The sequence below is a fragment of the Lissotriton vulgaris genome, chromosome 1_2, assembly GCF_964263255.1.
Source record: "Lissotriton vulgaris chromosome 1_2, aLisVul1.2, whole genome shotgun sequence".
Lineage (NCBI taxonomy): Eukaryota > Metazoa > Chordata > Amphibia > Caudata > Salamandridae > Lissotriton > Lissotriton vulgaris.
This window is the reverse complement of record NC_141686.1, coordinates 115,646,166-115,672,810: the sequence shown is the minus strand read 5'-3', so window position 1 is coordinate 115,672,810 and position 26,645 is coordinate 115,646,166. Positions and strand designations below refer to the sequence as shown.

Below are 26,645 nucleotides of genomic sequence, written 5' to 3'. Positions count from 1 at the left end.
TGCGTGTAGCGTTGCAACCCAACACTCTGCGAGAACTCTTGTAATGAAGGACATTTCAGAAGGGGACTTTAAGCCCCGCCCCTCATTTCCATTGGCTGGCGTCACCGTGTATGCTAAACGTGACCTGCCATTGGAAATGAAGGTTTTCTGTAGACGCCCTGTCGCAACTGAGTGGCCTGCTTTGCGTCTGTCGCCAGAACTTAAAACGCTGTCATGGCTTAAGAAGGCATTGTCAATGTAAACATGCCCCAGTCAGAGAAATACCTCCATCAAAAATGACCAACCGCGTGCCCGTTGGGTTCATTTCTGTTTTTCGGTTGGTAGAGGGGTCTCGACTGCATGACGTAGAAAACATGTTTTTCGAGATTAATGGAGCTCAAGAGATAACGGGTTTAATCATTTCAGTGTTATATGAAACAACAGGGAGGCGATCGAGGTGGCCAATGCGAGGCAGGTAGTCACTTCTATCATGTCCCGTGGAATCAGATAAATATCTACACGCACAGCCAAGCGCTTTTCTCATGGAATTTCTCCACAGTTTAGGCGCACAGGCAGCGATTGGAACGCTCTCCCCGTAGTCCTCAGATGCAACCCTTCCTTCTCCTGTTTCAAAAGGGACCTCAAACTCCATCTCCTAAACAAATACTTTCATGACCAACGTCAACTTACTTAGAGTACTATATCCATGTTGTCGTCTCTCTCCCCGGACATTCAAGGATAGTGGGTGACAGGACTATGTTCATTCTCACCTTTTTCTTTTTATTGCTCTCTCCCCCTCCGCTGCACTACATATTTATCTCCCATGCTGTATTTTTTCTTTGGTTTGCTGCTGGCCTAGCCTACTATGTAAGGTAATGTCCTTATGCTGTTTACTGTGTGTATGTAAAGCGCTCTGATACCTACGGGTTAAGTTAGCGCTATATAAAACGTTTAAAATAAAATAAAAAAGAAAGAAGGAACTAACAGAAAATTATAGGGCCTGAATTTAAAGTTGGGAGGTGAAGTTAAATAATTCGAAATCTCGGGGAAGTACTAAGGGGCTTATTTACAAACCCCTTGCAGCACGTCACTTTTTCACCATGTTAAAAGTGACGCAAGGGCGGCGAAAGGCGCTTGTATATAAGCCCCTAAATCTGAATGGAATACGTCAGTCGTACTTCCACCACCATCATTAGTACAATCCATTAAATAAGGCCCTTTTAATCGTCTGTGTGAAATAATACTTTTATTCGACCCTACTTAAAAATATCCACATAGAAATTTCACAAGATCAGTTTTGTTAATAATTTAGTGGGCAAAGTTCCACAAAAAATCATCCTCTAAAGATAAACTGCCGCCCGTGGTGGTCTATAGTGTGGACTATTAGGTGTCCCAGACACAGGACCCGATTCACAGAATGAACTTAAGACTCAATCCTAAACTTACTACTATTTTGGTATTCACAGAATGCACTTACTACTTTTGGCATTCACAGAATGAACTTACTACTTTTGGTATTCACAGAAGTTAGGATTTTGTCTTAAGTCTGTCTTAAGTTTGTCTTAAGACAAACTTAAGACAAAACCCTAACTTCTGGGAATACCAAAAGTAGTAAATTCATTCTGTGAATGCCGAAAGTAGTAGGAGCATTCTGTGAATAGCAAAATAGTAGTAAGTTTAGGATTGAGTCTTAAGTTAATTCTGTGAATCGGCCCCACAGACTCCATTAATAGGCCTGTATTATTCACAGTTTCAAGTTTTACGTTTTGATTTCATAGATAAGCAGATGTGGGGGCAGGTGGTGGTGAGGGATAGGATTCTGCTGTGCATCCACAGCAGGTGGGCGGAGCAGGGCCTGAGGAGAGCACACAAGGAGGCCAGGCGCCCTGGGGCCTCAGACTCGTTCGACCTCCGCCCCTGCCTCCTCTCAGCCGCCCCACCGTGGGAGCTGCCCGAGCTTCGATATTCCAGCAGACTCTCAATGTGAGTGCCCCGCATATATATATATTTATTTTTGTTTTGTTTAGTACTAACTCGACCTGAAAGTGTCATAGCGCTTTATATGAGCACCAGTTGTGTTACAGTCGGACACATCCATTTTGTTACGCAGGGGGAGATTAAGTGATTTGACTAGAATCACAGGATGTTGAGCGTCCCTTCCGAGATTTGAATCGTGTTCCCCAGCTACGAGGTCGACCTTCTCTAGCCGTTAGGACACATCTTCTTCATGCATCCTGTATATTCAAGTGCTAAATGTTAATGTTATTGATATTTCTAAAGCGCACTGTTACCCTAGGGTGTCCTGGCGCCGAAAGCAAATGTCCTACAAAGGCCTAAGCGGAGGGGAGAGTTGATATTTAATTAGACTGGAAAAGCCAAGTCTTCAGGGCCTTCCTGAAATCCAGATGATTTGTTATACATCTAAGATGAAACGGTAGGTCATTCCATACCTTAGCAGCTCCATCAACAAAACATCTACCTCCCCAGTTGAATTTCTTTACATAGGGCACTGATACCTGTTTTGCTTCTGAAGATCGCAGGGTTCTCCTAGGAGCATAACACTGGAAATTCAATTTAAGATGAAGGGGTCGGTATCCTTGGAGGGATTTGTGGACCAAACACAGGGCCTTGAAACATACACGTTTTTTCACGGGCAGCCAATGGAGCTTTTTAATCTCAGCTGAGATTGAGGCATGTCTGGGTGTGCTGGTGAGCAGTCCGGCTACTGCGTTCTGCAGTAGTTGAAGTCTTTTCATAAGCCCTTCCTGGATATTAAGGTAGAGACTATTACAATAATCCAGTTTGGACATAACTAAGGCAGTAATGACTGTTTTTTGGCTATCTTTGGGAAGGAGCAGCATAATCTAATTTGTGTCGGAAGGGGGCCCATTGTATTCGGCCACCATGCCAGTGACCAAAAAGCCAGATTGCTGCCAAACGAAACCACCTCCGTTTTACTGGATTTAAGCTTAAGGCAATCTTTCATCCAGTCACCCACAGCTGTCATGCAGTCCTGGAAGCGGGTTGCCGTTTTCTGTATCATATAGGGTAGCAGTGGCACTACAATTGGTTGTCAACTGCTTAAGAGGTTAAATTGAAACCAAAGGATTCCATCAGGGGTGCAAGTTGGGAAACATACACATTAAAAAGAGTAGGAGTAATGGAAGATCCCTGTGGAACTCCGCACGGTAACGTGAAAGGTTTTGCTGTGAACTCCCCGAGGGACACAGTCTGAACTCTATCGGATAGGAAGGATTTGAGCAGCTTCCAGGCTGTCCCCTTGAGTCCAAACCTCCAGCAGCCTGTCCATCAGTAATTCCTGACGGACAGTATCGAAGGCTGCTGAGAGGTCTAACATAATCATTGCTGCTCTTCCTCCCTGATCCAATATGGTCCTAATTTCCTCAGTGGATTTGAGGAGAGCGGACTCAGTACTGTGTCCACCCCAAAATCCATATGGAGTCGTATCTAATATCTGGGAATCTTCCAGAAATGCACTAAGTTGTTTATTCATTGTTTTTTCAATTATTTTCTCAGTTAGTGGATTTCTGGAAATAGGTCTGAAATTGTTGGAGTCCTTGGGATCTTGATTGGGTTTCTTCAGAAGGGGTATTATAGATGCTCTTTTCCATATTTTTGGGAAATACCCTTCCTCAAACATAGCCTTAATAATAGATGTTAGAGTAAGTGCTGCTGGCTCCACTGCTTATTTCAGTGTAGAAAATGGGCATGGATCAGATGGTGAGCACGATTTTGCCATCATAATCATTTTTGAAGTATGCATAACCTTTACTGAGACAAATTTATCAAATTGAGGCAGGAAGCTGAGTGTCCGCTTAGTGTCTACATCAACTTTTGGCCTATTCTTTGCCTTGGGGTCTGTAAGCGTAGAAAAGATAGCATCAACTTAAATAAAAAATACTTCTGCTATTGTATCACACAGTTCTTGGCTTGCAACGATGGTGGGAGGGGGGGGTTGGATGTGCTAAAGCAGTGACAGTTTTAAACAGTTCCTTAGTCCAATTCTTTGCTAGGTTAATTTTGTTTGCAAAGAACTCTTGCTTTGTTTTAGCTAGCAGCTGTTTGTACTGTGCTAAAATGAGTTTGTACTCAATTTTATCTGTCTCATTATATTCCCTCCTCCATGCTCTTTCGATAATCTTGCATGCCAGTTTTTTTTCTCTGAGTTCCTGGGTATACCAGTGTGAGGAGTGTCGTGCCCTTTTAGGACGGATTAATTTTTGGGGGTTAGCTTGTTGCCAGCTGATTCAAGCAAATTATTATATGTGGACGTGGCATCGTCAAGATTACAGGGCAAGTAAGGCAGAGATGAGGTTAAGAGGTCTTGTAGTTCGTTTGCCTTTATCTTGTTCCAGGCTTTAATGAACAAAGGTTTATTTGCTGATTTCATAAAACCCCTGTGAGGTGAAGTTACTTTGAACAACATAGCCTTGTGGCTTGACCAGACCACTGGGAGCAGATCTATAAACTCAAGCCGTGTGTTATTGGTAAAAATACCGTCTAATGTGTGACCAGCCTTATGTGTGGCCCCTGTGACTCGTTGCTTAAGCTCTACACTGTTCATAAGGTCCAGCAAGCTGCATGTATCAGGGTCTGTATCAATTTCCAAAGGGAAATTGAAGTCCCCTAGAATAGTAAAGGAGTCAGCACTTAATTCACTTTCCAGCAGGTTGCAAGCTTGAGTCAAGAACCGATTCCTGGGACCAGGAGGCCTGTAGATAAGGGTCCCTTTGAAAGTGTATTGATGTGAACGATGGAAGCAGAAGTCCAGAGCTTCGCATTCCTCCATGGAAGAGTTAAAAAAAGATGTACTTAGTGACATTAAATAAATCACTGCTAGCCCACCTCCCTTCTTAAGAGATCTATTTAGAGTATGAACAACATAACCTGGTGGTGTGGCTTTAACCAAGTATGGACCGGAAGCATGATCCGTCCAAGAATCTGTGATGAAAGCGCTGCTGATTTCCTCTTCCTCAATTAAAGAGGGGCAGTCAATGCTATGTTTCACCAAGGATCTTGCATTAAGAAGGATGCATTTATATTCTTTAGTTCCTAATTGCTGTTTCAGAGCTTTGTGTATATTAGGAACATTTATCTTTCGCTGGAAGAGGCAATCTCGTAGTTTAGTTTTGCACCCCGGGCATACTGTAACACCCCGATGGAGCTCTGTGCTGGGCATGATACATATACAATCAGGGTTGTACTTGAAAGTATTAAGACTGTGGAGCTTACCGCTTGAATAAGGCTCCAACCTGGAGTACCCTACATCTGAACGGGCAGGGGGCTGGCACTGTGCGCGGACGGGTGTAGACGGGCTTGCCTTAGGCGCACCTTCGGTGCGCCAGCAGCGCTCCCGCTGCGCGGGTCCGATGCGCACTCGTGCCAGCTCGACTTAAGTAGTGCTATTAGGAGAGCACAAGCGCGCTAACCCTGCCTCCTTCCCAAGATGGCGGTTGCGTATTAAGAAGCTGACCCTGGGAGTCTGGCACTAAAGCACTGTGCAAATTTCGCAATACAATTTAAAAAACCAGCGTCGCATTGGGAGCAGTGAATCAGTAATATTTTAAAACAACAGAAATACAACGGAAATACCCTAAAACGGTGGTCTCTCTCGGCTGAGCCTCAGGAGGACATTGATGTGCACGCTCGCGCCAGCTCGACTTAAGTAGTGCTATTAGGAAGTAATAGCAATCAAGGGGAACTCCTAATGCCAATAATACATTTGTGCTCATTCAACTGCTTCAGGGTAGGGGTGTTCTCAGAACAGTGAGCTGGTAGCACCTAACAGAGATGGGAGAGTCCACTGACGTATGGAGCGTCAGATGTCTATGGGTGGTAGGGCAGGTTTCCTCTGAATTCTACCTTGTTGTTGTCACTGCTCAGCAGTGGTCCATGGTCCAATTCACACATAGTTGGTCGCCGGACTTTCCTTGACCCTCAAAGCAGTGGTGGATGTCCATAAAGAACAGAATGGTATGAAAACTGATCTTGAGCACAGGGGCCACTTGGTCAGTGCGTGTGGGCGGCGGGGGTCAGAGACATGCTAACAAGCATTGGCATAGCCAATAGGTCTCGCCTTTGGGGCCTTATAAGTGTTTAGAGAGAGCTATTGGCTTTGTTAACGTTTTAATATATGTTGCAGAGCATTTTGAATGTTGTGCAGCATATGTAAAAGTTATAAGTAATAATTAAAAAAGTGTTATAACCATTTGTCACTTTGTATATAACCTAGAAAATATTATATACAACTGAAGTATCCTAATACAAGCATTTGCAATGCAATAGGTCTCGCATTTACGCAAGTTTAAGCTATTGGCATTGTAAATGACAATGCCTTTTATTTATGTTTAAAAAACGAAAACAAAAATAAAAGGAATTGTCATTTGCAATGCCAATAGCTCGAACTTGTGTAAATGCGAGACCTATTGTATTCTAAATGCTTTTTCTTTTTCTCTTCCTACAAATGTAGAAATGTACTAGAACTGGGAAGCTGGAACCAGCTTCCCTTACTTATTTACATATCATTCATGCAACTACAAACATGGCTAAAATACTCAGAGTGGTTTCAGACTGCCTCCTTCTTAGGGTTACAATGGCTCCACTTACTTTTCAATATGGATTTCAATTTCATTTATTTAACTGCCCATTTCCATTGGGCAGCCAGTGAATGACGTTACAATACATCTCAAACACCAACAGACATCTTCAATAAATGCAATATTTTAGTATGCCTATTGCTGATCTAGAGATACAGGACTGAGTAAATAGAATAGATTTCTTTCTATACACTGAATGGCCACTTTAATACGATTAACTATGGAGTCCATCCGCGCGGCCCACTCTGGCAGGCTCTGTAAGTAGACCAAGGGGGAATTGAGAAGGATCCCTGCCCCCCAAGACGATCACTGGTCTGTAATGACCATTGTGCATTGATGACACTAGTTGAAGGAGCTCAGAGGTGCATTATAAAGTGTGAATGTTAGATGGATCTGTCTAATGGATAGCTGCCAACTGTCCCATTTTGTTAGGTAAGTCCTGGCAAGTTGGAGACTGTCCTGGGTAATTCATATCCCAGGCCAGTCCCGGCAATTGCACTTCCAGCCTTGCCAAGTACCTTGCAGTGAATTGCGATGGGAATTTCAAACTTTAGGCCAAAGTAGCAGAGTTGGAAAAATTATCCAATGCAGCTGAATGGGAGAATTTTTCCAACTCAGCTACTTTGGCCTTAAGTTTGAAATTCCGGTTTCAATTACCTGCAGTAATTGAGTAGACCCCATAATCTGCCTTATTATAAGAAGGCAGAGTTAAATTATGCAAATTATGTGGGTTGGACAGTGTAGGCCGTGCTTTGGGGCAGTGGGAGTGGTACATTTCCAAGTAAGTAATTGATAGGTGTGCGGCAAAGTGTTCTTGGAATTTTTTTCCAAATATTGGCAACTATGCTAACATTTATCTCAATCAATCATCAAGGCTTATATAGCGCAACTTGTCACCCTGGGGTTCCCCAAACTTGTCTAAGTTTATTGTATGGTCAGACAAGCACATCTTTACAGCTGTGTATACCAAAGTGCAGCCTACATCTTATTACACCATTAAACCGGCCAGCCCTATAAGGAAGGACCCTTCTGACCTTTACAGCATGCCATAGGAGATGAATCTGCATTATATGTAGGAGTGATGCATACCCCGGTGCTGCCCATGATCATGAAGAGCATGATATGGAACCGCCCGAATCCAATGGTCTCCACGGCATCCTCAATGGAGTACGTCTTTTTCTCTAGAAGTAAAGCACAGAAGAGAGGGTGAGAGTTGACATGGTAGTCCTACTGCTACAGAAATCAATGCTAGCCTTCAATCTCTGGGGTATACTTTCAATCAAACAATATGATCTGTATCCCCAATTTAGGGCTGTAAAACAGTGAAGAACTGAAAGGGAGGATTACAGGGGTTCACATCCTGAAATTTATGGTAAAAGAGTAATTAACAGAACTCAAACTATCTGAAGATCTTGCAAAGGAAAATCATCATGATGGGTCCTTTCCAAATATTCCCACCGCATGTAACCTAAGCCATTAAAACCATTAGTTAGATACACCTCAAAACTCAATTTGTCTTACCATGATTGTTATTTAGGTTTTGAAATGGGACTATTTGGTAAACCCTTAGGTTGGAGTGTAAACCAAAACTGTGTTAATCTTATTAGGGAGAAGCTATGCCATTGGCTGTCCAATAATAATGGCAAAGAGGGGAGTGTTAGGTTTAGAACCAGAGCACGATTACCAAACGACACTGTTGCTTTTCATCCATAAAACTTAGAAAGTAAAGAATTTTATGTTTAATCAGAGTGATTGCATTGCCTGCAGGAGGAATCCAAAGCAGCGATTGCTTTGGTCTAGGTGACGCATTGTGAGCAAATTACATTGGGACTGGGCATTGGGTGGAGTGGGGGGGACGTAGAAAATCTCCCCTCTGGGCTATTTGGTGGGTGGTACGGCCATAAGTGAGGAGAAGGAGACAGATTAGGCGGTTGTGGTAGGTTTTTGAGCGGCAGGTAGGGATAGGACTGGGCGCTTTGGACTACTGGCCACCATTTTGTGTTGTGGCCGCATGGTGGCTGGTGGCCCAAAGGGGGACAGGATACACATTTGTTTCCCCACCCCTATACTATGGGGAGGGGTGGCGTAGTTTTGGAGGGGGGGCCAATGTGAAACAGGTGCATCCAGGGTGAGAATGTACGGGGTTTGTCGCTGAGCAGGTGCGTTTGCGGTCTGCTGACAAGTTTTCTCAGGGGTTGACGGTAGGAAGGGAAAGGTTACAGTGAGTTGCTAGTAATATTGCTAGGTAGGCTAGGATTTAGCTTAAGGTAGTGCAAATGGTGGCGAAAGGTTGGGGGCAGTTAGGGGTGGAGGGATAGGGAAGTGTTAGGATGTTTGATGCATAGTGAGGCCAGTAGTTTGTAAGGCGGTTTGTCTACGGATAGCTGTCTGTTATTGCACAGGCGTCATTAAAGCGGCCTTTACCATACTACAATTTGTCTTGTTCATTTGTGGTACCCTCTCGCCCAATGCAAAGTTAAGAGTTAACAGCAAGATCCTCTCCCTCATAGTCTTGACACATATATGGTATGACCACTGAAAGTGAATGTCCTTACCTAACCAGGAGTATGCAGAGAGCCCAAGTTCCTGCCGTGGAAACCAAATACATCCAGGAGTCAGCAACCCCAAGGAAATGGAACTGTCAACAGTTATGTGCTTATACATGTTTCCACACAAAGGGTACCTACCTCCTCCATTATCTAGCTTAGCAACGAGCACCCCTATCATTCACTTCAAATGTAGAATAAGTCCATTAAATAATGCTCTTAAGGAGATGTTTTAAATTATATTTACATTTTAGTGTGCGCCTTTCCATTTTGGAAAATTGTACTATACAATATTTTAACCCTTTAAGACAAAGGTGATACCTCTATCAGCATGCTAGCTCTTATACAAAGACATTCATGTCTTTATATTGATGGAGGTGGCAATTCTAAGTACTAAGGCTCGCGATTTATCAAGGGCTTGCGTTGCCCTGGCATCACGCCAGGTGACGCAAGGCAGCGCAAGTCCTTAAGTCAGATTTACTAAGGCACGCACAGCCACCTCACATGGCTTGGTAAATCTGGAGCTGCTTTGCACGCACTACTCTTCATTGGGAAAGCATTCCCTGGGTGAAGCGTGGGTAGTCTGTTGCATCCACTCATGGTTTTGGCTCATTACCAGATGTACTAAGCCTAATGAACTTGGGAATGTGTCAAAATGGTACGCCTTCCCGGCAGAGGTGTAACAAGGTGAAATATGTTTATTTCCCTAAGTTATTTCCTCTTTCCATGTGTGCTGCTTTCTGCAGCACACATGGAAAGAGGAAAATGCCTGAGTATTGTTTTTGTGCAGGAAGGTGTCCTTTTCTGCACAAAAAACAATCCTACCTGTACTGCAGGCACTCTTGCACCGTGGTGCAAGGATGCCCTCATTGGCGCTTGGTAGCATATAGTGCGCCAACACAGGAAAAGAGCAGGAATGGGCCATACCTTAGTAGAAATGGCCCATTTCTGCTCTCTCCCTGTCACTCAGCACAACCCGATGTCTTGCTATGTTGCTTTGTCTGACATTTTCGTAAATCTGGGCCCCATCCTTTTGGAGGTAGTGAGATTCCCCTTTGGATACTATGTCACTATACACCAAACATTTGAAACTGCTGTGCCTCTTTGTATATGGGTATGATTAATAGACACATTGTATAGCTACACAGTAAAATCTACAAAGAAAACAACAATTTGCTCATGTGAAAAACCAACATACCACTGGGCGGGTCTATGGTCACCGGATTCAGGTCGTCAAGGCAGATAGTGTTAATTTTCCCTTGCTGTCGGGACACCATCTTGCTTCTGGGACTCTTCTCAACAAGCTACTTTCATCCAGTAATGTTTTGCAATGCCTATTAGAAGAACATAAAGAAAAGAAGGACACCCATTAGTGAGAAGTATCTTAGCAAACGAAAATGACAGGAGGAAGACAATCATAATTGTAAGAAAACAGAGGGGCCTGGGATATGGTGCAAAAATTGTAACCTTATGTAATCTAAAAGGGTCCAAGAGATTAAGGTTAGGTTGTCCAGTGCGAGCAAGGACATGACGATCGTAAACGGTCGGAGCGCCCCAGTTCTTTTATATGCTGATGATGCTGTCTAAATATCAAGAACACCTAATGGGCTTCAGCTTTTGTTGGATTCGTTTGTTGGCTTTATGGATGGTCTGGACTTGGACGCGAATTTAGCCAAAACGTCTGTCATGCCTTGCAGCTCAAAGAACCTGAAATTGGGTTGTTTTGCACTTCAGGGAACCCCTATTGGAAGAACTCATGAATTCTTATACCTGGAGGTTACGTTTCACTCACAAGGTCTCTGAAACAGAGAAATCTTAAGTTCTGCAATTTGATCGACTATCTATTTAGCCTGGCATCCAAATTAGGAAAAAAAACAATAGCTCTCCTCGTTGAGATTTATAAAGGGATGTGGGTGCCTATCATCACTTATGGTTCTGGTTTGTGCAGGTACAAATCTGCCCAAAATTTGCAGGACGAGGAAAATAGGATTCGTAAGCATCTTCTTTGCGTGTTGCCTGGGTCACCAACATACTACATGAGAAACTCAGAGCCTGATTCACAGAATAAACTTAAGACTCAATCCTAAACTTACTGCTATTTTGGTATTCACAGAATGCACTTACTACTTTTGGTATTCACAGAATGAACTTACTACTTTTGGTATTCACAGAAGTTAGGATTTTGTCTTAAGTTTGTCTTACGACAAACTTAAGACAGACTTAAGACAGACTTAAGACAGAATAAAGTTAGGATTTTGTCTAAGTCTGTCTTAAGTCTGTCTTTAGTCTGTCTTAAATCTGTCTTAAGTCTGTCTTAAGTCTGTCTTAAGTCTGTCTTAAGTCTGTCTTAAGTTTGTCTTAAGACAAACTCAAGACAAAATCCTAACTTCTGTGAATGCCAAAAGTAGTAAGTGCATTCTGTGAATACCAAAATAGTAGTAAGTTTAGGATTGAGTCTTAAGTTCATTCTGTGAATCGGGCCCTCAGTCTACCGTATGTAGTAGACGGCATTAATATGCCCGGTCTGGTGACTCAGTGGACTAATGCATCCACTGCAGGGACCTGTGTTCAACCTCATGGTCACAGGTTGAAATCCTTTTGGGTCCACTCAGCCTTTCATCTATCTGAGGTTGATAAAATTAGTACCATTTAGTTGGATAACAATAAACATCTGTTATTCAGCGCCAAGATGCCCCGATGAAAGTGCGTTTTACAAATACACATGCTAGGGTGTTCCATAAGGCGAAATCCGTAGGCTTTCCTGAACAAGGAGATCATTTGGGATTGTCTTTCGTGTGGTAAGGGCCTCCATATTCCATGGCTCAGGTATTTTAGGGACATCAATAGCAAGCTAGGTAAACCTAAAACATCTTTTTCTTGCCAGCTGATATTTCTGCGAGGAATAAAAGCGGGCTTGAATCCACCTTTATCGAAGTTAGAAGAAGGGACAGAGAATTGTCCGAGCTGAAGAAGCTTTCCAATAGAGAGTATCTGTTGGTACAAACCACTTCTGCGTTGGAGCCGTATCTGGTAATGGTTCCAAAAGCCAGCGACCGGGTACTTTTAACCAGATTTAGGATGGGCCAGATTTGACCCAAAATCTATTTTGGTATGTCCCTGCGATGAGTGTTCCTTGCAAACATTGGTGCATTTTGTATTCTTCTCTGAGTTTTACTGTACGTACACTAGAAAGGTTTTTATCTCACTTCTTAGGGGAATTTAATCTTTCTTATTTTTACAAACACTTCTCACACCTGAAGTTTGTGCTAGTGTGGCTGCCTTTCCCAAACATGTGCTACGGTGCAAGCAGTCATTATGGTTTCCTCTAGGGAACTGTTTCAAATATATAAGGAGATATCCATAGTGGAGATGTCTTCGTCCACCCAAAATGATTCAGTGGAAGCTTGCAATAACATTGCTCAGTATTTTGCTGGTAAAATTAGCAAAATCTATACCAGCTTCTCTAAACAGGGAGCCCCGGCCGCAGATTTTGCTGAAAATGAGAATATTGTAAACACACCGGTCTGTCTCAAAGCTTTTGAAGTTCCCTCCCAGGAGACGCTGTCCAAGATGTGTAACAAGATCAAATCAGGATCGCCCCGAGACCCGGCTCCACCAAAAATTTTTGCTGAAGCTTTTTCAGTACTGGAACCTCACCTGAGGCACCTATTACTAACGTCTTTTTCAACCTCTTGTCTCCCGGAGGAATGGAAACAGGCAATAGTGCTCCCCATTAAGAAAAAGCCCAACATCAGTCTGGACGTAATGGATAATTTACGACCCATATCCCTGCTACCGTATGTGGCCAAGTTGGCGGAGAAAATCGCTAACACCCAACTGATAGAACATTTTGAGACCCACAATGTTCTCCATAAATCCCAGTCGGGTTTCAGATCAGGTTTCTCAACGGAGACAGCTCTCCTGAGGGCCACAGAAACCCTACGTGAGGGAGCAGATGAGGGAAAGACAATGGCCCTCATCATGCTTGATCTCAGTGCCGCCTTTGACACTGTAGCACACTCCATCTTGCTACAGTGTCTAAATAAAGCGGGAGTCACCGATAAGGCACTGGGATGGCTGAAGGCTTTTTTGCTTAACAGAAGCTTTCAAGTCCAAAGGGGGAGTTTTCTCTCCGATAGGGTGAGGCTTGAGCAGGGGGTCCCTCAGGGCTCGGCCCTGAGTCCCACCCTGTTTAATCTATACATGGCCCCTCTGGCAGAGGTAGTGCAGTCGTTCGGCGTGGAGCTTGTCTCCTACGCCGACGACACGCAACTTCTAATATCTCTGACCCAAGCCCCTTCCAAGGAAGCTGATAATTTCAATGCCTGCATGACTAAACTTGCCACATGGATGAACGACCACTGTCTGAAACTTAACGGGACTAAGACAGAGGTCCTCATCATGGGAGGCAATGAGGCTAAATGGACGACTGAGTGGTGGCCCAGCTGCCTTGGTCCTTTGCCCTCCCCCTCTCGTGAGGCGAAGAATCTGGGTGTGTGGGTGGACAATAAACTGTCCTTTGATAGCCACATAAGAAAAACTGTGGGCAAATGCTTTGGGGTGATGAAAACTCTGAATCGCACCCTAGACCTGCTACCCATCAATTCCAGGCGTACCATGGCGCAAGCACTGATAACGTCCCGTATTGATTACGGAAACGTGCTGCTCTTGGGCACATCTGAGAAAAATATTAAAAAGCTACAGGTGCTACAGAATTCGGCAGCTCGCCTGGTCCTAAGGCTCCCTCGCCGAGCTCCATCACGCCCCTCCCTCGTAGCCCTTCACTGGCTGCCTATCAGGAAGAGGATTGATTTCAAAGCTATGCTCTGGTGCCATAAAATAATTCATCACAGAGCACCGGCTTACATGGCGGACTTGGCTTCTGTCTATGAACCTAGCAGATCGCTCAGATCTAAAGGCATGAGTCTGCTGAGAACCACGTGCCCCAAAAAAGCTAGAATGGGAGGCAGATCCTTCCGAACTTTAGCCGCCAGGAAATCAGGATGGAGAATAATGAAGTCCTGTTTAGGAAGAAATTGAAAACATGCCTCTTTACTCGGTGATGGGTTTCCTCTACACCTTTCTCACATTCTCTCCACAGCGCGGGGACACGCCGGGAGGCGTCACCAGGCGCTTTACAAGCTCCTTTAAATTAAATTAAATTAAAGAAGTCTAAATATATCTGCCAATTGAGGGCCCTCATTTATGAGGTTTTGCCGTAGGGCAGCACTGCAGGCCTTCCTGCTCAGCTGCCCTAAGGCAAAAGAAAAGGGCAGTAATGTACCGTATCTATCATTTACGGCGCATTCCTGTCCTTTTCCCCTGCGTTGGCGCACAATAGGCTGCCATGCACCAAAGCAGGCACCTATGCACCATGGTGGAAGGGTGCCTGGGTTGCATGGATGATTGTTTTTGTGCAGGAAGGGAAACCTTTCTGCACAAAAACAATCACAAGAGGCTTTTTCCTCTTCCTATGTGTGCTGAAGAATAAGCACACATAGAAAAGGGAAAAAGGAGGAGAAATAAAGAGATATTCTCTGCGCCGTGCCTCCCTTACGCCTCACCAGACAGCCGAGAAGTCAAGACTGCAAATCTGCGGAACCCTTCAAGGTACCCCCAGTTAGTAGCATAAGCACACTTGACACTGCCTCTAAGAGTGCCGTGTGGAAGCACTACTCAATAGACCGAGGCTTTCACATCAAGGCATCTCAGGCCGAGGTTAGTGCCTGCAGCTATGATGCTCAAGAACTCAACACCCAATCAGACTACTGCCAATATACCCCAACGTTGCGCCAAGAAGTGCATACATACCAACATTTTAGGACAGGGAAGTGGGAGATTTAAAATAAAAAATCGGGAGAATGAAAATTCCCCATTGAGTTCTATTGTCAAAAATGCAATTTCAGGCGGAAGACGCCTAAAATAAAGCCATTTTTAGCTTGAACAATTGGTAGTCTCCCGCCTGAATCGGGTCTATTGGCATGTATGCTTCTGCCATTTTCATCCGAACCCCACACCTGGAGAAGAGGACTTCCAACCACTTTCACATGTGGAGGCACCAGAGTGACTGACAGACAGACACAGGGCTCACCAAACCCGCAAGGCTCGCCTGTGCCGCACAGCCACTGGAGCCCGGAAGCGGTGCCATGCCAAAAGTACCCGCTCCTGTGACAACTCACCAGAGACTTGTGCGGCTCGCAGAGGTGCCTCTGCAGTGAGACTGCTGAGTGGCATGCACACTGATCCCACCCGCCGCTGGTGAATCTGCTGCCCAAGGGAATGCCCAACCCGGTCCAGCGCTGCACCAGAAGGAATGGGTACGAAAACATCCAGGCCTGAGAGCCCAGAAGAGGCTTTGTTCTAAGACAGGTGTGTGAGGAGAGCGCTGCACCTAAACCTAGAGACTATGCCATAAGAAACTCAAAGAACATGGGGGGGCAGTGCCAAGACTGAGACCCCACTTTGAAGCTCATTGGACTCCCACCGACAGATTGGGCATCTAGCATGACTGTAGAGTGCATTTATGTGCTCTTTGGTATAAAGCACTTTTTCAAAGAGAAGCACTGGGTTTGGCAAATATCTTATAAGGTTGCTAGGTGTAAAGTTGAGTGCTGAGCCTGAGTACCCCCACACTTACCTCCCTGAGAAGGCTGTGACTGCCTGCCATTGCTACCACTCAGCGTCAAGAGCTGAATGGGTTTTACTTAGCTCAGTTTGCAGAGCCATAATAGGACGGACCCCGGGACAGTACAGACAAACTACCTCAGCCACCACATTTTCTGACAAGTAGCCCCTGTCTGTCCTGTGGCTCCCTTGAACATTGTATGACAGGTTTAAAAAGGAGTGCCTGTACTCTAGTTCTGATTCAGAGTTGAATCCAACTTGCCCACTGATCTATGGATTTCGCCATGCACATTTCTCCAGTTATTACAAGAGAACATGTAAAAGGGAAAACATGTGGTTTTACAGGTCAGTAAAAATAGAAATGCATATTATCCTCATTCCAATGCATAACTCGTAATCCCCTGGTAAAAGAAGCCAGGGGTAAAACTGCAATGTGTGGTGATGCATGATGATTCAGTGTACATTTGCAATCTAAAATAGTACCTTGTACAGGGCAATTTCAGCACCCAATGGGCGGTGAAATAGGCATGTAAGAGCTTGGGTTGTTGGTTCACTGGGTTGTGAGCCCTGGTCAAGCAGCACCCTCAGTTTTTGTCAGTGTGAGGCACAAGCCAACCCTAAATTAACCTGTGCTCCGCCCTCTGGTAATTTGGCAGGGAGCAGTCAGGCTTAACTTAGAGGCAATGTGTAAAGTGTCTGTGCAACACTTTGAACAGTAATTAAGTGGAAACACCACACAAAACGGATCTCACACCAAGTTTGAAAATCAGAGTTATTTTTAATAAATAAAACAAAACCAAAAGGAGAAAAAATCAAATCAATAAAACCGAAGATAAGTTGAAGATTTCTGTGAAAATAGCACCATTAAGCACCAACTGTGGATATCTAGTTGTGCCGGACCTCGACAAAGTCACAGGTTCAGGCCAACCGCGATGGATGCAGGCCAGCTACAGGAACTTAGTTAGACACGCTTAGCAAGAGTATCTTAAATCCTGGTTTGCGGAGAGTTACAAGGATATGTGGCGAAGATGCGTCGCACAGCTAAAGCGATTCGTCAGTTCCAATGTGAGGCGAGGTGTCGATGAGAGGTCTTGCATCATCATCAAGGATCCCGTCAACGAGGGCTTGCGATGGGAAGTCCAGCATCTAGGATGTGTTGTGCAGTCAAGGGGATGCGTTGGTTCTGAGGAGCTGTGATGCGGAGTCATTGAGGCTACTGTCGACGCGGGGTGCAAGGGCCTGCACCGAGGATGCATCACACAGCTGTGGTTCTGAAGAGGCTGTGCAGGCGATCCAGGTCTTTGTGATGGTTTAGTTCCACACAGCAGTGCCAATGCAGTGATTCTGCTTGAGGTTGTGCCTTACCGCAGAGAAGATGCGTCTATTCCCCTAGATTCACAGAGGCTGGCAGAGCACCTTAAGCCTACTTCAAAGTGTCCAGGACAGGGGTGGCAGTACTTGGCAGGGTATACTCATAATTCGTCCAGCTGCAGGTGCAAAGTTGATGGAAGCATGTTGTGTCTCTAAGGCGTCATATCAGGAGGCCAGCCAACTAGCTCTTGGTGTCACTCTTGGATTCTGGGTTAAAGAGATGCAGCTCCAGTCGTTCTTATCCAGACAAGAGGACAATAGGCAATAGGTCAGCACAGTAGGGCAGCAGTCCTTCAGATCAGAAGTTCAGCAGAGTGGCAGTCCTTTCACCAGCACAGCAGGCCATCCATCTGGCAGAGCAAACAAGCCCAAAAGTGTGCTGAAAAGTTAGTGTCTGAGGTCCAGTATTTATGCCTAGTTGCGCCTTTGAAGTGGGGAGAAGCTTCTGGAAGCATGCTTTTGAAGTGCACATGTACCCTTTCTTCCTGGTCTTGGCTCCAGATTAACTACAGGGTGTATATAGCCATTTGCGTAGAGGTAGGACACAGCCTATTCAAGTGTAAGTGGGGCTGTGCCCAGCTCCTCCCCCCAACCTGCTAGTGATGACCCATCCAGGCACACCTAAGATCCCTAGTGTGTGTGGCTGTCTAGGAGAAATGCAGAAAGACCAAGTGTCAACTATTCCCAGTCATGTGGTCCAGAGACAGGCTGCAAGTACCAAATGGTTAAGGCCGGTAAATGCCAATTTTCTAAAAGTTACATTTTCAAAACTGCAATTTTAAATCCGACTTCAACAAAAATTAGAATTGTTCTTTATAATTTCAGGGCCACCAAACATGAACTGGTTACTTGTCCCAATTTTGGAAATTGCATCTTATTAAATGTAATAATATAACTCCAATCATATCCTATAGGAGAGGTAGGGCTTGTATTAGTGAAAAGCAAATGTAAGAGATTTTCACTACTAGGACATGTACAACATAAAAAGTACATGTTCTACTTTTTAAATACACTGCACTCTGCCCTCTGGGCTGTCCAGGGCCTACCCTATCAGTGACTTATTTGTCTTAAAAAGAAAGGTTTGGGCATGGCAAAACGTTTATTTTGGGATGTTGAAATGGAAGTTTAAAACGGAATGCACACAGGCTGCAATAGCAGGCCTTAACCATGTTTAAACCTATAAAGGGTGCAAGCCCATGAGTACCATTTAACTTACAGGCCCTGGGTACAGGTAGAACCACCTTACTAGGGACCTAAAAGTGAATTAAATATGGAAATTGGGTATAAGCCATTTCTACTATGTTTTAAGAAGGAAGCACAAGCACTTTAGCAATGGTTAGCAGTAGTGAAGTGTATAGATTCCTAAAACCAGCAAAAAAAGAAGTCAGCAAACAGGAGAGTTGAAGGCAAAAACGTAGGAGGGAAAACCACGCCGAGGATGTCAGGTCTAACAATACACTCAATAGCCATAAACATGAGGTGAGACAGAACTATTCCACTGGGTTTAACCAAAGACCACTCGATGTATATTCAAAAGAATTTGTAACAACACATTGTCAAGACAACTATTCTATACCTAATCTTGAGTGTTTGCTTAAAAAAGCCCTAAACCTAATAATCCCTATGCCATCCAAGCCCTTCGTTCTGAAATGGCTAGGGACTGCAGTTGATAAAACCACTGGGAAATATACCAATTCATTCCTTATCTCATAAATGCATTCTGTAGAAAAAGCAATCAATACTTGCTTTCTTTATTCGTTGCAGCATGCTTTGTAAATATTTTAATAAGGCCTGAAAATACAAGCCAATGGCTTTGCCAATACATGTGTTGTTTTTTTTTTAATTCGGCATACACCTTAGAAATATATTCCTCCTTACAAGGTAGTCTCAAGCTAATGTGGCCATTTAACTACATTGTGGCAGTAACATTGGTCAAAACCTAATCAAATTATAAGACCAATTTACAGGAGGAAGAAGGACTTGGGAAACTCTTGAAAGGAATTTGTGGTTATTTAATGGAGAATTATGAACTTTTACTTATTTCCATTTATAGCATTGCTCAAAACGATGTGCAATTAAATGACTAAAATACAAGGGAGTGGCGGGTGTAAAGAAACTCTCCAAAGACTAATGATATGTTGGGATATGCAGTCCTAACCTGAAAGTTCATTAAGCAAGTAAGGCATAAACACCCATGGCAAGTGGGCATGAGTGGCATTAATGGTATATAATATGGGTAAGTAATAATTACTGCCATTCTGTAGCTCTCTAATGGCTAATTTGTCGAGATGACCATCATTTAAAAAAAAATGTAAAGCTCAGTTTCTGATGCAGGAAGCGCACACCCCCGTTGAGCTAAACTGAGATTTAAACATGTGCCCTGCAAACTATGCTAAGCATCACTCAGATTCAGCTGCGGAATGACTGTCAAAAACAAAATAATCTAGGTTTCAGCATCTGAAACCTCAATTCTTAATTTACTACTAGTTTCTATCTATGGGGTTTAACAAAAACAATCCAGCTCCTCCTCAGACATACAGCTCGTTTCCTACCATAACTCTTTATAGAAATTCAGAAAGGCAAATGTATCTCCATACTAGAGGTGTTGCTCTTTCTAGCAACGTTCCCCAAAGGTGCAAATAATATCCCCTTTAGAGAAGCTGTAACAAACACATGGGGCAGAGAAAAAACATGTTTGACTCCCTCTATTTCAGGTCCTTGGTGGCAAATCAAGGCAGTGTGTTAGACCTGACAGCCCTTAGGGTGGTATTCCCCCGAACATTTTGTCTGGGTAATCACCTGCCTACCCACCTCCTGTTGATGAAGTTTGTTTTTGTTAGCTTTAGGACTCTGGGCACTTTGCCACTGCTAACCAGTGTTAAAGTGCTTGTGATCACTCCTTCAAACATAGTTAAAGTGGCCTACACCTGATTGGCACATTTATTTAACTTATAAGTCTACAGTAGATGGGCACAACATGTACCAACCCTTAAGGTAGGTTTACAGGCCATAGGGCAGAGTGCAGTGTCTTTAGAAAGCTGGATGTGTACTATTAAGTTTCACATGTTCTGGTAGAGCAAACGCCCAAATTCACTTTTCACTACTGTTAGACCTATCTCTCCTAAAGGATAACATTGGGTTACCTTATTACACTTAATAAGTGAAAACCTTTCTTTAAGAAATAGGTAGAAATGTCATGTTTGGTCTAAAAAGAATTGTAATTTAAAATCATCTTTAATTATAAAGTGAAAATGCCACTTTTAGAAAGTTAACTTACAACAAGTGTTCACATGGAACTCATTTAAAAACAATCCATATTATCCCAAGTGTATTCTGTGTTGGTTTGATCAGGAGCAAATGATGATGAATAATTGCCATTATTTTAATTAAATTCAACCCAATTGCGTATCTTTATTATGATACACAAAACATTTTTTGTACTAAAGGAATATGTTTCAACTCTAAGCATATATCGATTTTGACGCATTAGGTTTTGTGTGTAGTTTTTTTTTAAAGAGGGGAGATGGAGAGTGAAAAAGGAGGAACCCCAGGTAAAGTGACCATTAAACAACCCTCTAGAAAAAGGTGACAAGAAGGTGATTTGTAATTAAAACAGGGTTTTTGGAATATACAAGGATGTCTGAATGTTCATTTTGTAATACGAAAAAGATCAGCCAGATTATTCTCTGGTGCTTCTAAGGCTATCCTTTGGTGTTGTCAAAAGGCAATTATTGGGCTATCTTATTCCTTTTGTGTTCTGTCCCATCATCATTTGCTCCTGATTAAATCAACACAGAATAAACTTGTAATAATATAGATTGTTTTTAAATGAGTTACATGTGTTCATTTGTTGTAAGTTAATACTTAATACCCACTTTACATGGACATATGGGTTGCTCTTGTTTTTTTAAAAACTTTTAGAAAGTTGGCATTTTCTTGTCCTCCCCCTTCGGTGCCAGCCGCCAATATCCTCGGTCAGATTACTGTGAATAGAGTAGCAGTCAGCCTTTGAGTATTCCTCCCTGACAGTGGGAGAAAGGGGGACTAGACACTGGCCTGATAGGCCATCCTACCAGGATGGGAGGGTGGAGCTGCTCCCTGCCCCACTTACATTTCTAAGGGGCTGACTCAGCCCACTCATGAAGAACTTGACGCAAGTCCTTTGTCACCCTAGAACTCTTGGAGCCTGGGGAGTGGAGGAAGGAAATTGCAGAACCAGATTGGGGAGGAGGGGAATATATATGTTTCTCCTACGTTAAAGGTTGGTACCAGATATAAAATATGGACTCTCAGACCAACTCTTCCTGGACCTGTGGAGGACCCCGAGAAGGACTGCTTTGTACTTCAGAGGACTGTCCTGCTGAATGAGGCCTGCTTTGTATCTCAGTTGACTGTCCTGCTGCTACCAGAGGGAGCTTGTTTCCTTCCCAGTGTAAGAATTGGCTTTTGTAGTTTGGTTTGCCCTGTTCCCATCATGCACTGGGACAGGAACAGACTAATTTGCATACAGCCAGGTTCTGAAACTGGGATGGTGCAGTGAGCTAAAAAACGGTGTTGGATCTAGCCCTGATCTCTTGACTGGGTGAGAGCTTTCTGCTTAATTCAGAGACTCTGTCCCTCACCACCCCTTGTTGTAAATATTTTTGTCCACCCTAAGCGTGGAAGGGTATTCTCAGATGTGAGACCCTTGCTCATTGCACCATCAGGATTCAAGCAAACCGGGCCGAAGACGGCTGTAATGCCAGAAACCGGTCCCCGGGAGCTTGTTTCCTTCCCAGTGTAAGAATTGGCTTTTGTAGTTTGGTTTGCCCTGTTCCCATCATGCACTGGGACAGGAACAGACTAATTTGCATACAGCCAGGTTCTGAAACTGGGATGGTGCAGTGAGCTAAAAAACGGTGTTGGATCTAGCCCTGATCTCTTGACTGGGTGAGAGCTTTCTGCTTAATTCAGAGACTCTGTCCCTCACCACCCCTTGTTGTAAATATTTTTGTCCACCCTAAGCGTGGAAGGGTATTCTCAGATGTGAGACCCTTGCTCATTGCACCATCAGGATTCAAGCAAACCGGGCCGAAGACGGCTGTAATGCCAGAAACCGGTCCCCGGGAGCTTGTTTCCTTCCCAGTGTAAGAATTGGCTTTTGTAGTTTGGTTTGCCCTGTTCCCATCATGCACTGGGACAGGAACAGACTAATTTGCATACAGCCAGGTTCTGAAACTGGGATGGTGCAGTGAGCTAAAAAACGGTGTTGGATCTAGCCCTGATCTCTTGACTAGGTGAGAGCTTTCTGCTTAATTCAGAGACTCTGTCCCTCACCACCCCTTGTTGTAAATATTTTTGTCCACCCTAAGCGTGGAAGGGTATTCTCAGATGTGAGACCCTTGCTCATTGCACCATCAGGATTCAAGCAAACCGGGCCGAAGACGGCTGTAATGCCAGAAACCGGTCCCCGGGAGCTTGTTTCCTTCCCAGTGTAAGAATTGGCTTTTGTAGTTTGGTTTGCCCTGTTCCCATCATGCACTGGGACAGGAACAGACTAATTTGCATACAGCCAGGTTCTGAAACTGGGATGGTGCAGTGAGCTAAAAAACGGTGTTGGATCTAGCCCTGATCTCTTGACTGGGTGAGAGCTTTCTGCTTAATTCAGAGACTCTGTCCCTCACCACCCCTTGTTGTAAATATTTTTGTCCACCCTAAGCGTGGAAGGGTATTCTCAGATGTGAGACCCTTGCTCATTGCACCATCAGGATTCAAGCAAACCGGGCCGAAGACGGCTGTAATGCCAGAAACCGGTCCCCGGGAGCTTGTTTCCTTCCCAGTGTAAGAATTGGCTTTTGTAGTTTGGTTTGCCCTGTTCCCATCATGCACTGGGACAGGAACAGACTAATTTGCATACAGCCAGGTTCTGAAACTGGGATGGTGCAGTGAGCTAAAAAACGGTGTTGGATCTAGCCCTGATCTCTTGACTGGGTGAGAGCTTTCTGCTTAATTCAGAGACTCTGTCCCTCACCACCCCTTGTTGTAAATATTTTTGTCCACCCTAAGCGTGGAAGGGTATTCTCAGATGTGAGACCCTTGCTCATTGCACCATCAGGATTCAAGCAAACCGGGCCGAAGACGGCTGTAATGCCAGAAACCGGTCCCCGGGAGCTTGTTTCCTTCCCAGTGTAAGAATTGGCTTTTGTAGTTTGGTTTGCCCTGTTCCCATCATGCACTGGGACAGGAACAGACTAATTTGCATACAGCCAGGTTCTGAAACTGGGATGGTGCAGTGAGCTAAAAAACGGTGTTGGATCTAGCCCTGATCTCTTGACTGGGTGAGAGCTTTCTGCTTAATTCAGAGACTCTGTCCCTCACCACCCCTTGTTGTAAATATTTTTGTCCACCCTAAGCGTGGAAGGGTATTCTCAGATGTGAGACCCTTGCTCATTGCACCATCAGGATTCAAGCAAACCGGGCCGAAGACGGCTGTAATGCCAGAAACCGGTCCCCGGGAGCTTGTTTCCTTCCCAGTGTAAGAATTGGCTTTTGTAGTTTGGTTTGCCCTGTTCCCATCATGCACTGGGACAGGAACAGACTAATTTGCATACAGCCAGGTTCTGAAACTGGGATGGTGCAGTGAGCTAAAAAACGGTGTTGGATCTAGCCCTGATCTCTTGACTGGGTGAGAGCTTTCTGCTTAATTCAGAGACTCTGTCCCTCACCACCCCTTGTTGTAAATATTTTTGTCCACCCTAAGCGTGGAAGGGTATTCTCAGATGTGAGACCCTTGCTCATTGCACCATCAGGATTCAAGCAAACCGGGCCGAAGACGGCTGTAATGCCAGAAACCGGTCCCCGGGAGCTTGTTTCCTTCCCAGTGTAAGAATTGGCTTTTGTAGTTTGGTTTGCCCTGTTCCCATCATGCACTGGGACAGGAACAGACTAATTTGCATACAGCCAGGTTCTGAAACTGGGATGGTGCAGTGAGCTAAAAAACGGTGTTGGATCTAGCCCTGATCTCTTGACTGGGTGAGAGCTTTCTGCTTAATTCAGAGACTCTGTCCCTCACCACCCCTTGTTGTAAATATTTTTGTCCACCCTAAGCGTGGAAGGGTATTCTCAGATGTGAGACCCTTGCTCATTGCACCATCAGGATTCAAGCAAACCGGGCCGAAGACGGCTGTAATGCCAGAAACCGGTCCCCGGGAGCTTGTTTCCTTCCCAGTGTAAGAATTGGCTTTTGTAGTTTGGTTTGCCCTGTTCCCATCATGCACTGGGACAGGAACAGACTAATTTGCATACAGCCAGGTTCTGAAACTGGGATGGTGCAGTGAGCTAAAAAACGGTGTTGGATCTAGCCCTGATCTCTTGACTGGGTGAGAGCTTTCTGCTTAATTCAGAGACTCTGTCCCTCACCACCCCTTGTTGTAAATATTTTTGTCCACCCTAAGCGTGGAAGGGTATTCTCAGATGTGAGACCCTTGCTCATTGCACCATCAGGATTCAAGCAAACCGGGCCGAAGACGGCTGTAATGCCAGAAACCGGTCCCCGGGAGCTTGTTTCCTTCCCAGTGTAAGAATTGGCTTTTGTAGTTTGGTTTGCCCTGTTCCCATCATGCACTGGGACAGGAACAGACTAATTTGCATACAGCCAGGTTCTGAAACTGGGATGGTGCAGTGAGCTAAAAAACGGTGTTGGATCTAGCCCTGATCTCTTGACTGGGTGAGAGCTTTCTGCTTAATTCAGAGACTCTGTCCCTCACCACCCCTTGTTGTAAATATTTTTGTCCACCCTAAGCGTGGAAGGGTATTCTCAGATGTGAGACCCTTGCTCATTGCACCATCAGGATTCAAGCAAACCGGGCCGAAGACGGCTGTAATGCCAGAAACCGGTCCCCGGGAGCTTGTTTCCTTCCCAGTGTAAGAATTGGCTTTTGTAGTTTGGTTTGCCCTGTTCCCATCATGCACTGGGACAGGAACAGACTAATTTGCATACAGCCAGGTTCTGAAACTGGGATGGTGCAGTGAGCTAAAAAACGGTGTTGGATCTAGCCCTGATCTCTTGACTGGGTGAGAGCTTTCTGCTTAATTCAGAGACTCTGTCCCTCACCACCCCTTGTTGTAAATATTTTTGTCCACCCTAAGCGTGGAAGGGTATTCTCAGATGTGAGACCCTTGCTCATTGCACCATCAGGATTCAAGCAAACCGGGCCGAAGACGGCTGTAATGCCAGAAACCGGTCCCCGGGAGCTTGTTTCCTTCCCAGTGTAAGAATTGGCTTTTGTAGTTTGGTTTGCCCTGTTCCCATCATGCACTGGGACAGGAACAGACTAATTTGCATACAGCCAGGTTCTGAAACTGGGATGGTGCAGTGAGCTAAAAAACGGTGTTGGATCTAGCCCTGATCTCTTGACTGGGTGAGAGCTTTCTGCTTAATTCAGAGACTCTGTCCCTCACCACCCCTTGTTGTAAATATTTTTGTCCACCCTAAGCGTGGAAGGGTATTCTCAGATGTGAGACCCTTGCTCATTGCACCATCAGGATTCAAGCAAACCGGGCCGAAGACGGCTGTAATGCCAGAAACCGGTCCCCGGGAGCTTGTTTCCTTCCCAGTGTAAGAATTGGCTTTTGTAGTTTGGTTTGCCCTGTTCCCATCATGCACTGGGACAGGAACAGACTAATTTGCATACAGCCAGGTTCTGAAACTGGGATGGTGCAGTGAGCTAAAAAACGGTGTTGGATCTAGCCCTGATCTCTTGACTGGGTGAGAGCTTTCTGCTTAATTCAGAGACTCTGTCCCTCACCACCCCTTGTTGTAAATATTTTTGTCCACCCTAAGCGTGGAAGGGTATTCTCAGATGTGAGACCCTTGCTCATTGCACCATCAGGATTCAAGCAAACCGGGCCGAAGACGGCTGTAATGCCAGAAACCGGTCCCCGGGAGCTTGTTTCCTTCCCAGTGTAAGAATTGGCTTTTGTAGTTTGGTTTGCCCTGTTCCCATCATGCACTGGGACAGGAACAGACTAATTTGCATACAGCCAGGTTCTGAAACTGGGATGGTGCAGTGAGCTAAAAAACGGTGTTGGATCTAGCCCTGATCTCTTGACTGGGTGAGAGCTTTCTGCTTAATTCAGAGACTCTGTCCCTCACCACCCCTTGTTGTAAATAAGCTACCAGAGGACTGCCATGCTGCTTGCAGCCTGCCTTATACCCTGAAAGGCTTGCCATGCTGCTTGATCCCAGAGCTACCAGAGTAACTCCAAAGGCTAGTTGGCAAGCTTTCTGTTCTGAGCTACAGGGACACAAAAAGCTTCAACAACTTGAACCCTGTACCTGAACCCTGCCTGAAGTGGTGCCCACCCACTCCCAAATCCTTGGAGATGGTGCTAAAGGTTCCCAAACAGCCAAAAACAATACTTCAGACTTATTTAATTGTCCACCAAAACGTGGCCTGAGTGAGACCTGAAAAAGACCGGGACCTATTTGCTCGTCCAACCGCCCAAGGCGCATACCAGTCAGCCTCAC

At 44.7% G+C, this 26,645-nt stretch overlaps 1 protein-coding gene across 4 annotated transcripts in view; it reads right to left on the bottom strand.

Annotated features, from left to right (window-relative positions):
• The window catches only part of SVOPL (SVOP like), a 671,022-nt gene that overhangs the window by 504,777 nt on the left and 139,600 nt on the right, over positions 1 to 26,645 (bottom strand). For all 4 annotated transcript variants that reach the window (XM_086952960.1, XM_086952958.1, XM_086952961.1 and 1 more), the window contains 2 exons: positions 10,341 to 10,476; positions 7,686 to 7,777 (listed from right to left, as the gene is read on the bottom strand). In XM_086952960.1, the coding sequence (XP_086809086.1) occupies positions 7,686 to 7,777; positions 10,341 to 10,419 (171 nt within the window). In that variant the 5' untranslated portion in view covers positions 10,420 to 10,476. The remainder of the gene's footprint in view (positions 1 to 7,685; positions 7,778 to 10,340; positions 10,477 to 26,645) is intronic.